Source organism: Caretta caretta, chromosome 2, assembly GCF_965140235.1.
Source record: "Caretta caretta isolate rCarCar2 chromosome 2, rCarCar1.hap1, whole genome shotgun sequence".
Taxonomy (NCBI): domain Eukaryota; kingdom Metazoa; phylum Chordata; order Testudines; family Cheloniidae; genus Caretta; species Caretta caretta.
This window is the reverse complement of record NC_134207.1, coordinates 88,267,809-88,282,521: the sequence shown is the minus strand read 5'-3', so window position 1 is coordinate 88,282,521 and position 14,713 is coordinate 88,267,809. Positions and strand designations below refer to the sequence as shown.

Sequence of the window (14,713 nt, the reverse complement as noted above, 5' to 3'; positions counted from 1 at the left end):
GGCATTGTATCTCACAATCTGTGGAGCTGTACAATTCCTTATGCTTAAAAAATTAAAGCACATTTTAATACTCCACACTGATCTGACAACATAAAATAACCCTATGAAATAACAGATTTTTCTCCTATTAAAGAGGTAGCAAGCAGGTCATATATACTTAAAGAAACCAGATCTTTTATTCTGTTGCCCTCTGCTGAAAACACGTAACCAATACTTCCTGACTGGTGCAGCTCTAAGGGAGGGGCAGGTTTTAAGTAGCAGCAATTAGAACAAGAATTAATTGAGGAATTAAATATATCTTAATAATCAGAATACTTGACAATTTAAGTTTAAATGACAAGTAATTAACCTACAATTAGTTTTGGCAGATGCAGGTTATCAATGTTATTTATATATCTAAAAAAAGAAAAGGAGTACTTGTGACACCTTAGAGACTAACCAGTTTATTTGAGCATAAGCTTTCGTGAGCTACAGCACGATGCATCCGATGAAGTGAGCTGTAGCTCACGAAAGCTTATGCTCAAATAAATTGGTTAGTCTCTAAGGTGCCACAAGTACTCCTTTTCTTTTTGCGAATACAGACTAACATGGCTGCTTCTCTGAAACCATTTATATATCTAGTACAGTAGTTTGCCATGTAGGGTGAAACCTACACAAATAATTACCTGGTACAAAGAAAATGTATTAAAATGATTACAAGTACAGACTCTGAGCACAGTAAAAAGTCATTTCTAAATGGAAACCTGACATAAACGGTACCAATAACACAAATAACTATAGGAATACAATATAACAAAATGTTAATTATTAAATCTTTTAAATGCTCTGCCTCTGTTTATGTTAATAATATGCAAGATAAAACCACTTTAAATACCAAATAAATACTAAAATGTTGGACTAGAATTGGATTTACTCCACAATAATCAGTCTTGCTTTTATTCAGTTAGCATTAGTGGGAGTTACTTGCCTACATTTTTCATGGATCATCAGGAAAATAGACTCAAAAATGTTTTTAAGAGATCTGCATTGTACAAATACCATTCCTTTAAAACACTAGCATGTTAAAACATGTAGCCTGTGTTCATATTTCTGTCTTCATTTTGATTTTATTTGTTGGTAGGTACCCTGTGGGTGTCCTATTAATGGACTGGAAGTGTATAGCACTGTCATGTAGCTGGGTATTGCTACAATTATAAAAACAAAAAAACTAAACTATTGTTACATTACCTAGTCCATCCCTATCAATGCAGGATGTTTTCCTGCAGTTCTTATTTATTTGTAGATTGTCCCATCATCTTTTATATATGCCAAATAATGGGCTTCCATCACTATTGTTGCAAGACCACTGCACATTCTGCTATGGAGGTTTTTCCTGTCCCTATTCTTTCTAGGAAGTGGGGCAGAGAGAAGATGGCTGACGCCTTGTGAGGAGTAATAAGTGCTAAGTAAGTAATAAGTGGTCCCTGGGAAAGACACTCAAGTTCTGGATAGGATGTGAAAGACTCAATTCCCAGGGATTTTGTGACAAAAGACGAAGGTTAAGGAGTTCATTAGAGGGGAAGCTTTAAGAGCAGTGGGACCAAGGTAGGCAGTGATAAGTACAGAAACAGCTGTGGAGACTGTAATTGTGATGGGGAAACTGAGGAGATTGTGTCAGAGATCCTTGAGGAAGCGGATGCAACCAAAGAGGCAGGAGATGGCGCAGCAGCTGGGGACAGAGAGATAGATCCTCAGCTGGTGAAATCAGAGTAACTCTATTCAAGTCATTGGAGCTACATCAAATTACAAAAGCTGAGAATCTTCCCCATAGGCTGTGACCAAGCCTGAAAAGCCAGATTGCAGTTATCTAGGGAGACTGAGCTACAGGCTTCTGTTAAACTGGTCCCAGAGGAGTGGGAAAGGCTATTTGGAAGTATCTTGATTCCTCAGACTTCAATTAGCTAAAATATATTAGCTGAAATTTGATGCAGATTATATAGATAGAGAGAGCACATGAATGTCTTCTGATATTGCCTGTATCTCTATCAACATGGCATTTTAGCCTCATCCTAATGGTACAGGAATATTTTATTAGAAGTTTGTCAAAATCCCCTTCCCCCGACATCCTTTTGGGGTGTGGGGTGTATGGTGTACATGTGTGTGATTGTGGAATCATGGTAAACTTTCCTACAGAGGGGTAGCATCTTAAGAAACGGCAATGTTAAGCTCCTACTACTTCACCCTTAGGCTCTAATCAGAAGAATGCTGCTGTAATCAAGTGTTCTCAAAAACTAAAATTACAAACTGAAATTGCAATTCAGGCCTGTGAACTCAGACGCATCTGGTTCTAGAGCCACAATTGAGCGTTATCAATATAAAGCAAATCAAACAAGCCTAACACTGTAAAATCTTCCGTTACTAAATTCTAATGTTCCTGATGTACAGGTAATGGGTGAAATCCTGGGCCATTGAAAACAATGACAAATCATCCATTCTTAAACATTGAAATATGCAAATATATATTTAGCATCAACCACAAAACAGATTAATTAAAACAAACTGACCAACATAACATACATTCGTTTTTACTCACTAATCAGGTCATCTTAGCCTGCACTCAGTCTTGCTGATGACAAAAAGCAAGTTGTAAATTTAGGCTGCAAATCTGTTCAACGTGAGAAACAAAATTTAACAAATAAAATGTACCTGATAGAAATTAGGCCAAAAGGTGCTAATTGCCAGCTCTGCTCTGTTCCAAGTGCCAGTAGCTGCTCCGGACATGTTCCAGATGGGATTACCAAGCGGACCATTATTGACCTTCACATAAACATTCAGAGAACCAGGATTGGACCCACTCTTGCTTGAAACGTAGTAATGGAAATCGATACAATGCGTGTCATTTTCTTTTAGGTGGGGTAGCAGGAGGTGAGCTCTTTGTTCAGCAAACCTCCCAGAAGCGTTCACCAGCATGAAAGATCCTGCAAAACAAACAGCCACAGTCTCAGCCACAGGTTCGGTCTGTTTGCTGCCACCATCATCCCCTATTTAAATATGGAAAATAACAATTCTGCTCTATGTCCAATCATAGCACTTTGCATTTATACCAGGCCTTTCATTCAAGGATCTGAAGGACGTTTTCCAAGTGTCGTATGTATTGTAGAAGCATGGTAAGTATTATCTTCCTGATTTGACAGGTAGTGGCACAGAAAGGCTACCTGACTTGCCCATGGCCACATGATGAGTCAATGGAAGTTAGGAATAGAATCCAGTGTCCCAGTCACTGCATCATGTGTGGGTACATGACTCCCATTGAAGTCAAGGTGAATTATGCATGCACAAATGACAGGATGATCAGGCCAAAGATCTCCTGAATCCCAGGCCCCTGCTCTAACCACCACCAAACCACACTGCCACTTTTGAGACTGATGAAATTTGACCTTCATCGAGGTGACACTTTTGGCCTACCAAGACTGTGGAAAGGAAAAGATCAGACATGCTAATTAAGCTTTAAAAAAAGTGGTTTGTGTTTGAATTTCTAAGTAAAAAACAAACTAACTAACAGATCAGTAAAGTGTAAAGGTTGCACTCCTAAAGCAATTAAAACAGCATTCACATGATCTTAATCACCCTGCAAAAAGATTCTTCATTTCATCAGTAACAAACCCATTCCATTGAAGCAAAAATTGGAAGAGATCAGTTTAGTGATGAATAGATACAGAACTGTAACTGCTGTACAGCTCTTTGATTAAATGATACAAATGTTTTTTTCAGAAATTCATATTTCTGAATGAAACGAAAACTTAAACCCTACATGGACGCTTGTCTACCAATACTTATGTTATTGTTCCAAGGATGGACTTCAAATATGATTGAATGAATAATCTGAGTAGAGGACAAACTGACTGAAGATCATTTAAGATAATTTAAGTTCCGTTATGTTCCCCCCAAACAAGAAAATGAATATGTCATTGAAACTCTGAGGTGTAAACGGACGATCAAGTAATTTCACAAAAATAAACTAGGACTCATTTTGCCTAAGCAAATCAGGTGGCTAAGTCCCATCTTTAGAAACGATTATAGGAATTTAGGAGCCTAATTTCCATTGATCTCAATGAGACAGACTCCTTAAGTAATCTTTTGAAAATGGGACTTAGGCACACGTGGAAACTTTACTCCAGATCTTTCATGTGTCTTACATAGATATACAGATTAAAGAACCTGGTTTCCTAGCTGTGTTAAACTATTCAGGAAGCAAAAATCCTCAAATCATTTTCACCCTAGACAAAAATAATACAGTTTCCAAAGTTGATAAAAACTACTATAAGCTGCAATAATGAGGGATCTGAACTGATCGTGTATTATTGACTCCTTATAAACTATTATTGCATAATATGATCATGTAATAGTAAATACTTTTACACATTGGGCCAAGGCCTGTTTGCTTTATTAACATGAATGGAAGTCATTGGGATTAAAAAAAATCTGGTTATAATTTCTTTTAACCAGCAAAACATTTAAAGTGTTTGTGGACTACATTAACAAAAAACTGAGGAGGATCTTCACATATCCTAACATTTGCCGTGTCAGAGAAAAATTATCCTTTTCTTAAACCATTTAAAAAGTTCATCCAAACATTTCTGTGACATGGCACAGTTTTCTACATTCAAGTATTAAGAACCATAAAACTCTTATATGACTACATTAGAATCACTTAGTTTTCCAAAGCTTGAATAGATGAGTTATATATGACTTGAAACACATGAACAATCATCACTGGACTAAGAAAAGAGAGATACTGTCAACCCATAGTGAAAAAGACCTTTGAGAGCCAACTTTTTAAAAGGAAAAAAGCAAGCAACAAAGAACTTTCCAGTAAACAGAAGTCATCCTATCAGTTCCATTTAGATAAGGGATGTGATTCTCTTTATAAGAAAAGTGAATCTTTAATGAAAACTAAATTAAGTTATAGTATGACATTTAGATGAGCTGTTTTAGCTGCTTATCTAAAAAATATTTGGCAATTTTCTTTCTAATTCATGAGGCAAGAAGTAGCTGAGAATAAAATAAATTCAGCCTTTTAATTGTTTGATTAATGGTTTCAGGAAATGAGATACAAGTGGTGTAATAGAGCCATGACAGGTAGCCTGATTCAGAAGGGTCTTTTGGGACTATTTGATTTGCGACCTGTGAAGGTCCTAATGACCAACAACTTTGAAGGGGAAGCCATCTTTTTGTTCAAGGACCAGTATACAAACTCACAGTGCAAACTTTTTATATAGATTTAAACAGTTTAGGGACATGAGGACTGTCTAGTTTGACCTCCTGTACAATACAGGCCTTTACATTTCATTCAGTTACCCCCTGTATTGCGCCAAACACCTTGTGTTTCACTAAAGCATAACTTGTTTTTGACTAAAATTTATCTTCCAGAAAGGCACCCAGTCTTAATCTGGAGACATCAAGAGATGGAGAATTTAACACTTTCCTCAGTAATTTGTTCCAAGGGGTAATCACCCAACCGCTAAAAATGCATGCCTTATTTCTAATGTGAATTTGTCTGACTGTTCTTCTTATGCCTCTCTCTACTAGATAAAAGAGACCTTTAGTACTTAATATCTTCTCCCCAGAAAGGTACACTAATCAAGTCACCTCTCAGTATTGTTTCTGATAACCTAAACAGATTGAACTCTACATCTCTCACTGTAAGGCGTTTTCTCCAGACCTCAAATCATTGTTGTGTCTCTCTTCTGCACCCTTTCCAATTTTTCAACATCCTTTTTAAAATGTGCAAACCACAACCGTACACAGTATTCCCGTTTGTCTTGCCAATGATATAGACAGCAGTAAAATTATCTCCCTACTCTTAATCACTACTCCCCCATTTATTCAACAATCACATTAGCACTTTTGGCCACAGCATCACACTAGGATAGTATGTTGAGTTGCTTGTCAACTATGACCTCTAAATCTCTTTCAGAGCCAGGATGCTATCCCCAATTCTGTAGGTATGGCTTTGTTCCTAGATATGTGACTTTGCACTTGGCAGTATTAAAATGCATTTTATTTGCATGGGCCTAGCTTACCAAGCAATCCAGATCACTTGTTGTCATCGTTATTTACTATTCTGCCAATCTATGAGTTTAGGGACATGATAACACCAATGTTATCAGCAATGACTTTATATTTGTTTCCAGATCACTGATGAAAATGTTGAACAACATTGGGCCTAGTACCAATCCCTGTGTAACCCCCTTCCCCAAAACAGCTCTCGTTGATGACTCCCAGTTGCCAACTACTTTTTGAGATCTGTCAGTTAGCTGGTCTTTATCTTTATTAATATGTGTATTATTGATATTGTACAGTGCAAATTTTTTATCAGCACCTTCTCTGATATGAAAAAAATCACCTTCAATGGTTGCAAAATGACATACAACAAATTTAAAATCAGGGGTAAACAGAAGCAACTCCATTGAAATCAGTGCAAGAACAACCATGGACAACACATCTGAGTTTGGTCCTTAATAAGTATATCTAGTTAAATCTTGCATCTCCCATCAGAATAATCTCATACTATTAAACTGGCAAAGTTTGGACAGAAAACATTAAATACATTTTTCTTAAAACATAGACAGTGTATACGGGAAAGACAAATGCAAACTGAACCCATTAAAACATTTTCTATTAAGCTTTTCAAAACCTAATCAACTTATCTTCAAAGGTAAGTCATGTAGAAATTCTCTCTCTCCCTATCAACTTTTAGTATTCTCATCTGTTACATTGATTGCTAAAATATTGCTCTGCCAGATGGTTATATAAATATTGTGCATGTGGATAAATTAGATAAATTAGTGGATAAACACTCTTGTTTTGACTGCAAAAGCAAAACAGTCTTGACTTTCTCAGCTACAAAGAATGAAAAATTATGGCATTCTTTGCAAGAGAGATAGCATTTCAGCTCTACAGAAAGGTTTATCACATATTGTACAGTATACAGAAGATGCAATATGAGAATGGTACTGCATTAAATTAATGTGACTGCTCATCAGTATCATCCAGACAGAAACATGCATTATTAAGAAGAGATCACCTGTAAGAAAATAGGAAATTTATTGGGTTACCAAAAGGAAAAATATAATACTCAATGTGCATTTTTAGTAGAAAAACATTGCAAATGTGCCAACAGCTACAGAAGTGCTTGGTTTACAATAAATTATTTGCTTAGATACAATGCTCATGTTTAAATATGAGGTTTATTATGGTAATATAAGTCAAAAAGTTTAAATGTGGTTTCTAGTACGAGACACCTAAATCCATATTTAGGCACCTATATGTAAATGAAAGTGGCCTGCTTTTCAGAGGTGCTGAACACTAACAGCTCCCACTGAAGCCAACAAGAGTGCTCAGCATCTGTGAACAATCAGACTGCTTTTATTTAGGTGTACATATTAGTCACCCATGTATTTTGGTCATCCCTGTCAACATTTTGACCAGAGAGTCTAAATAAATTAAATAATAGATTAATTTAAAAACACAAAACAGAAAAACATAAATCAGTGGTTGAACAATTAATTGTTTTCAAAACATGCATATGATACAGCAGTAGTTCAGCAAGTACTTGGTACTTCATTCAGCACTGAAAAGTTTAGTGTTTCATATGAAAACCATCAAAATATTACCTCCAAAAAGGTGAAAGATATGAAAGAACAAAAACTAAAGAAAGAGCAAACAAAAGCATCTATTCTAGACACAAAACATCCCTATAACTTTCATTATCATCAATGGGAGTTTTAGGTGAGAGAAGTACCAAAGGAAGGAAAGACCCTATCTGTAATCTTTATTTCACCAGCTATTCCAAGTAATAAATAATAAATTATATTTACAGAAGCTTAGCTTGAGTTTCTTGCATAAAAAGGTATGACCAAAAGATGGAGTAGCCCAAGAACAGTGAATGGGTCTAGTTTGTACTAGATAATCTGACAACTGGAATCGTAATATACTCGCCCCTACAGAAATGATGGACAATGGCACAAGAGATATTTTTCAGTCACTTCTGCAAGTTCTCACAGTGTCACATCAACTTGTTGAAAGACAGTTTTTATATTTGGCATGTCAAGTCCAATAAAACTGAATGCAGCATCATTTTTCACGCAAGAAAAAAATGCCTAGTAAGTGGAGAAATTTGCTTTGTTGGTTTTTCATGACTCCTGTACAGTGATCAGTTTTCCCTCTGGACCATGACAATACATGTAATCTACCCTGCAAAAATAATTTTACTGAAACGGTGATGCAGTAGCTGAAATAGTAGGGTATCATTTGTTCATGCATGATCAAATGATGGTTTTGGCTCTCAATACTTAAAAGAAGAGTGTTAAATACAACAGAGAAACAGACCTGGTCTTCAGATACTTTTTCATATATGGACTTCAACGCAGAAATATTTTGTTATGAAGGGTCTAGATCAGGCTGGTGAGTATGATGTTACTAAATCACGCATGCTGAGCTACCTTATTAAATGAATAAAATGGTCTCATTTCATTAAATACATAGCTTTACTACTACTAATTATTCATTATTATCTTTAATAAAAATGTCTGACATCATGGTGGCATTGCAGAGAAGTCAAGTCAGAGACCCGGATTTACAAAAGGTTAGATTCAAGAAGCTGGTAGGTTAGATTTTGTTTGGTTTTCAGTTCTATGCAATGTACTGTCACCTGGAAAAACAAACACTGTTCTAAAACATAACTTTCTGCACTGCTGCATTTCAAGTCAAGATCTTTGTTACAATAGAACAGAGCTTTTTTCAATAAATGTGGTTCTAGCAGCAGCACAGCAGAGGTCAAAATGTAGGGTAGCAGTAAGTGAAGAAGTTTAAGCTGCCATTTAAATAGTCAGTTTTTCACACACAAAAAACAACATAAATCTAAAAGAAAATTTGCAGTGTGTAATCAAAACAATTATTCAATGTTGAAACTCCCTCTCCTTTCCACACCAAGAAATACGACAAGTATTATCAAAAAGAAAAGGAGTACTTGTGGCACCTTAGAGACTAACCAATTTATTTGAAAGCTCATGCTCAAATAGATTGGTTAGTCTCTAAGGTGCCACAAGTACTCCTTTTCTTTTTGCGAATACAGACTAACACGGCTGTTACTCTGAGACAAGTATTAACTAATTCAGTGTTATTTAAATCATATTTAGCTTGGACATTATTTCTACTCAGGAGCTTAACTTTCCACTGAAATACCGTGCAGCAAATCCTCAGCTGGATTGAATTGGTATATCTCCACTCGAGATCTGTCCTGGTACAATTCATATACACCTATTCTATCACTGTTATCCTGTAAAACACTTATACACCATCTGATTCTTAAACACTACCCCTATTTTTGTACCATTTTTCTATTTAATAAATTTACAGTTTATAACCTTGTATAATACATTTAAAATATTAATTACCAAGCCTACAAAGCTGAGACTCATCTCCTCGCCAGCTTTCAAAATTACCATCCTTCAGTTTTTCAAAGACTAAATCTTTTCCTAAACAATTAAAAAAGTTCAACTATTTTATCTTGAATCACTTATACTACACACAGAAGCAATCCATCATTACCCATTGTTTTATCTTGATTTTAAGCCAAATAATTGTTTACTACTTCCAGTAATCTCAATCTCCTCCATTTTATCCTCAACAGTACACAGGACATATCTTCCATAAATGCACTGTTAACATGTTGATCAAATACAAATGAGAAATGACCATGTACGTCTTTAGTCATTTTTTTAAGTAACAAATAATTCCTTACTTTACTGCCATCTTAATAAATCCAATGTTTATCTCTCTTTTCTTCAATCCTCCAATATATGTGAAGAATTTCACTGTTTATATTAATAGCGTTTGTTTTATTTTCTTCATGTACCTCCCTTACTCTTTGAAGACTGTTTACATTCTCAGTGCTTCTTATGACATTAATATTACTTTTACCTTCCAAGGGGATTTTAAATTCTTCTAGTCAAACACTGTAAACATTTATAGAAAAAGCAGTTTGGACAAAGTCTGTGCAAAGACTTTGATTATGAAAGAAAATAACAGCATGTGGATAAACTTAGAGGGAAGCATTTAAAGTTTCAAACTGACACAGAATTCTAGTAGTGCCCCCCCCCCGAAAAAAGTAAGAGTACCTCACATTAGAGTATCAATGTATTGTATTTTTTTATTATTATCATAATGCCTATGAGACCTACTCAGGCACCAGGACCCTACTGCGCTAGACACTGTATAAACAAAGAGACAGTCCCTGCCCCAAAGAGCTTATAATCTAAAGTTAATGATCTGCAATTAATAAAACGTACCTTTCTGTGAGAATTAAAAAATGAAAAAAGAATATGAAGATCATAGTGGAAGAGAAATGAAAAAAATCAGAGAGAAGAAAGAGACTGGGGAAAGGATAGCAAGTGACGAGACCCACAAGTCTGGAGATGCAAACCTAAAATGTTGTCTGATCTTGGTAGGGCTTTTGTAACGGGAAGATGTCTTGCACCATCTCCCAGGACCCTGAGGACAGGTTCAGGTTGACTCTTTTAGTGTAGGTGATTTTTTTTTCCATTTCAACAAGAGATCCAACCTCCACTCTTTGAAACTGGGGGAGGATGCAGGTCTTTCCATTGTCTCGGTAACACTGTTTCATATAAGGCAAGATGAGATGGAATATAGATCAGGCCCACATCCAGACTGAAGACACAGATTTTAAACAGAATGATTGAGTGCTTTTAATATATAGGCGGAGAGGGTTGCCCACATGGGACTATCATATCAGTCCCAAATTATGTCTTTAGTGAGGCACTTAAGCAGTTACATTTCCAGCAGGTCTGGAGAGGTTGATGGCTTATAATCTGTCTGTTTATAACTTCAACCTGTTGCAGCTCGGAATCAGAAACAAACCTGAGTCACGGCCAGCAGGAGAATGCCCTGCCTCCTGAAGTTCCCTCCCAATTGACGTAACTTCCACAAACAGAATTATTCAGATCTACTTTCCTAAATTATAGATTGTGTTAAATATACTCTGAGTAAAAAGCACATTTTTCCCTTCTGCAGAGCATGGTAAATTCCATCTGTTAACAACAAACCCAAATTCTTGGATGTAAATTTCCATCTCTGTTCTGGAAAATCCATTTGCCTCCAAGGTGGACTAGATTTGTGGACTTTATTACTAAAAAAAGGAAATTTTCAGGTAAGCACAGACATGTGTGGTGAAAGATCAGGTTAAAGACTATTTAGAAAAGCTGGACATGTACAAGTCCATGGGTCCATATCTAATGCATCCAAAGATGCTGAGGGAATTGCCTGATGTGATTGCAGACCCATTGGCCATTATCTCTGAAAACTTGTGGCAATCGGGGGAGGTCCTGGAAGATTGGAAAAAGACAAATATAGTGCCCATCTTTAAAAAAGGGAAATGGAGAACGCAAGGAACAACAGACGGGTCAGCCTCACCTTAGTCCCTGGAAAAATCATGGAGCAGGTCCTCAAGGAATCCATTTTGAAGCACTTGGAGGAGAGGAAGGTGATCAGGAACAGTCAACCAAGGGCAAGAGCAAGTCATGCCTGACCAACCTGATTGCCTTCTATGATGAGATAACTGGCTCTGTGGATATGGGGAAAGCAGTGGACATGATATATCTTGACTTTAGCAAAGCTTTTGATACAGTCTCCCACAGTATTCTTGCCAGCAAGTTAAAAAAGTGTGGATTAGATGAATGGACTATAAAGTGGATAGAAAGCTGACTAGATTGTTGGGCTCAATGGGTAGTGATCAACAGCTCAATGTCAAGCGGAGAATAGCAGGGGTCGGTCCTGGGGCCGGTTTTGTTCAACATCTTTATTAATGATCTGGATGATGGGATGGATTGCACCCTCAGCAAGTTCGCAGATGACACTAAACTGGGGGGAGAGGTAGATACACTGGAGGGTAAGGATAGGGTCCAGAGTGACCTAGAGAAACTGGAGGAAATACAGGCTGGGGACCAACTGGCTAAGCAGCAGTTCTGCAGAAAAGGACCTGGGGATTACAGTGGATGAGAAGCTATATATGAGTCAGCAGTGTGCCCTTGTTGCCAAGAAGGCTAACAGCATATTGGGCTGCATTAGTAGGAGCACTGCCAGCAGATCGAGGGACGTGATTATTCCCCTCTATTCGGCACTGGTGAGGCCACACCTGGAGTACTGTGTCCAGTTCTGGGCTCCCCACTACAGAAATGATGTGGACAAATTGGAGAGAGTCCAGCAGAGGGCAATGCAATTGATTGGAGGCTGGGGCACATGACTTATGAGGAGAGGCTGAGGGAACTGGGCTTGTTTAGTCTAAAGAAGAGAAGAGTGAGGGGGCATTTTGGGGGGGAGTGAGGGGAGCTACCTGAAGCGGGGTTCCAAAAAGGATGGAGTCGGCTGTTCTCAGTGGTGGCGGATGACAGAACAAGGAACAATGGTCTCAAGTTGCAGTAGGGGCGATCTAGGTTGGATATTAGGAACCACTATTTCACTAAGAGGGTGGTGAAACACTGGAATGGGTTATCTAGGGAGGTGGTGGAATCTCCATCCTCTGAGGTTTTTAAGGTCTGTCTTGACAAAGCCCTGGCTGGGATGATTTAGTTGGTGTTGGTCCTGCTTTGAGCAGGGGATTGGAGTAGATGACCTCCTGAGGTCTCTTCCAACCCTAATCTTCTATGATTCTATATCTTCCTATTCTTCTTCACGTTAAGGGCCACAGGTTCAGTACAATGTGATTTTCACAGTAGTGTTGCCTACAGGGTGAGAAGGAGGATCATCCTTTAAATGTAGGCATCCAAAAATAAGGTTAATTATATAGAAACATGACCTCTATACTCCTCTGGGCAGTAAGGCAAGGGGAAGACTTCTGCCAAAAGAAAAGATGCAATACTAAGACTGAAGAACTTGATGAACTTATGTATTGAGGGTACGTGGCCATCTAGCAGATCGCAGTACAGGAGACATGACTACTCTGCCCTGAGACCCTCAGTGTTCCTAAGGTCTGGACTATGATGCTTAAGCAAAGGACGAATATTTCTTAATTTACGTAGGGAATGAATTCTATGAAAACTGCGATGACTGCCACTCTGAATTCAAAGTACACTTCTGGGTCTGCATTAAAGAAAGCTCCAAACTCCAAATTAAAAATTCATCTAATTGGCGATAACAGCCATCAGAAGGCTTATTCTAAGTGATAGGAAGTACAACACCTCTACAAGGGTTCAATCTGGGTAGTATTGAGGAGCAGAATGAGGTCCCAAGGTCATGCTTTATGTTTATGATCTTGAAGGATTGCAATAAGATTGATGCTCTAAGAAAGCATATAGTGTTAGTATTAATACATGGATTTATACATTTATATATGGAAAATAGGACTTGTCAAACAAACCTGATTTCATTCTTTGAGATTGAAAGTTTGGTTGATGCAGGTTACAGGTGTAGATGTCACACACTTGACACCATTCTGATTAAAATTAATACTACATAATATCAGCAAAGCACATGTTAAATGGATAAAGGACTCGTTAACTGACGGACCTTAAAAAGGTAATTGGCAATAGGAATCATTATCAAATAGGGATGTTTTCAGTGGCGAAGCAAAGGATTGGTACTCGTCCCGAAGCTGTTCATCATTTTTATCAATGATTGGAAAGTGAACATAAAATCACAGGCGATAAAATTTGTGGATGACACAAAGATTGGCAGAATGGTAAATAATGAGGGCAGTCACGTGGAGCCACCGGATCACTTGGTAATCTGTGCCCTCTGAAACAAACTGCATTCTAATACGGCCAAATGCAAAGTTATACATCTAGGAACAAGGAATGCAGACCATACCAACAGAGTGGGGGATGGGGAAAGCAGTGGCTCTGAAAAGGATCATAGTGGACAAGCAATTTAACATGAGCTCCTACTGTGATAATGTGCCAAAAAGGGTACTGTGAGTGTTAGATAAGCAGGTGAGTAGCAAAGAGGAGTTGGGAGGTGATTTTACCTCAGCATATGGCATTAGTGAGATGAATGCTATGTACAGTTCTGATGTGCACATTTTAAGAAGGATGTTGAATAATGGGAGAGGGTGCAGAAAAGACTTGAGGACTGGAGAAAATGCCTTAAAGTGAGAGACTTAAAGAGTTCAATCTGTTCAGTTCATCACAAAGAACACCGAGATGTGATTTTATTATACTGTATAAATACTTTCCTGGGGAGAAAATGCAAGGGATTAAAGGGCTCTTAACTAGCAGAGAAAGGCAAAACAAGAACCAATTGATGGAAGCGGAAGCCAGACAAATTAAAAATAAGGCACACACTTAACAGTGAGAGTCGTTAAGCATTGGAAGGGAAGTGGTAGTTTCACCATCTCAGTATTTTCAGATCAAGACTGGATGCATTTTTGAACAATATGCTTTAGCCAAAATGCAAGTTATTGGGCTCAATACATTGGTAACTGTGAAATTTAATGGCCTGTGATATAAAAGAGGTCAAACTACTTGATGATACCTTCTGGCCTGAAACTCTATCAATATATGGAACCCCTCTTAATCTACCTGCATTAGTTCTTGCCCAGGCCTTCCCAAATGATCCAGTGCTTTCGACAGAGGCTTCTATTGTTTCAGGTGGCAAAAAAAAAAAAAAAAAAAAAGCATCATAAAAAAGAAGCATCTAATGCTCCTTCATTTAATGAAAA

General features: G+C 37.6%; 1 protein-coding gene across 9 annotated transcripts in view; it reads right to left on the bottom strand.

Annotated features, from left to right (window-relative positions):
* Positions 1 to 14,713, bottom strand: part of PTPRM (protein tyrosine phosphatase receptor type M) — a 682,939-nt gene that overhangs the window by 441,941 nt on the left and 226,285 nt on the right. For all 9 annotated transcript variants that reach the window (XM_048840290.2, XM_048840291.2, XM_048840293.2 and 6 more), the window contains exon 3: positions 2,686 to 2,957. In XM_048840290.2, coding sequence (XP_048696247.1) covers positions 2,686 to 2,957 — 272 coding nt within the window. The remainder of the gene's footprint in view (positions 1 to 2,685; positions 2,958 to 14,713) is intronic.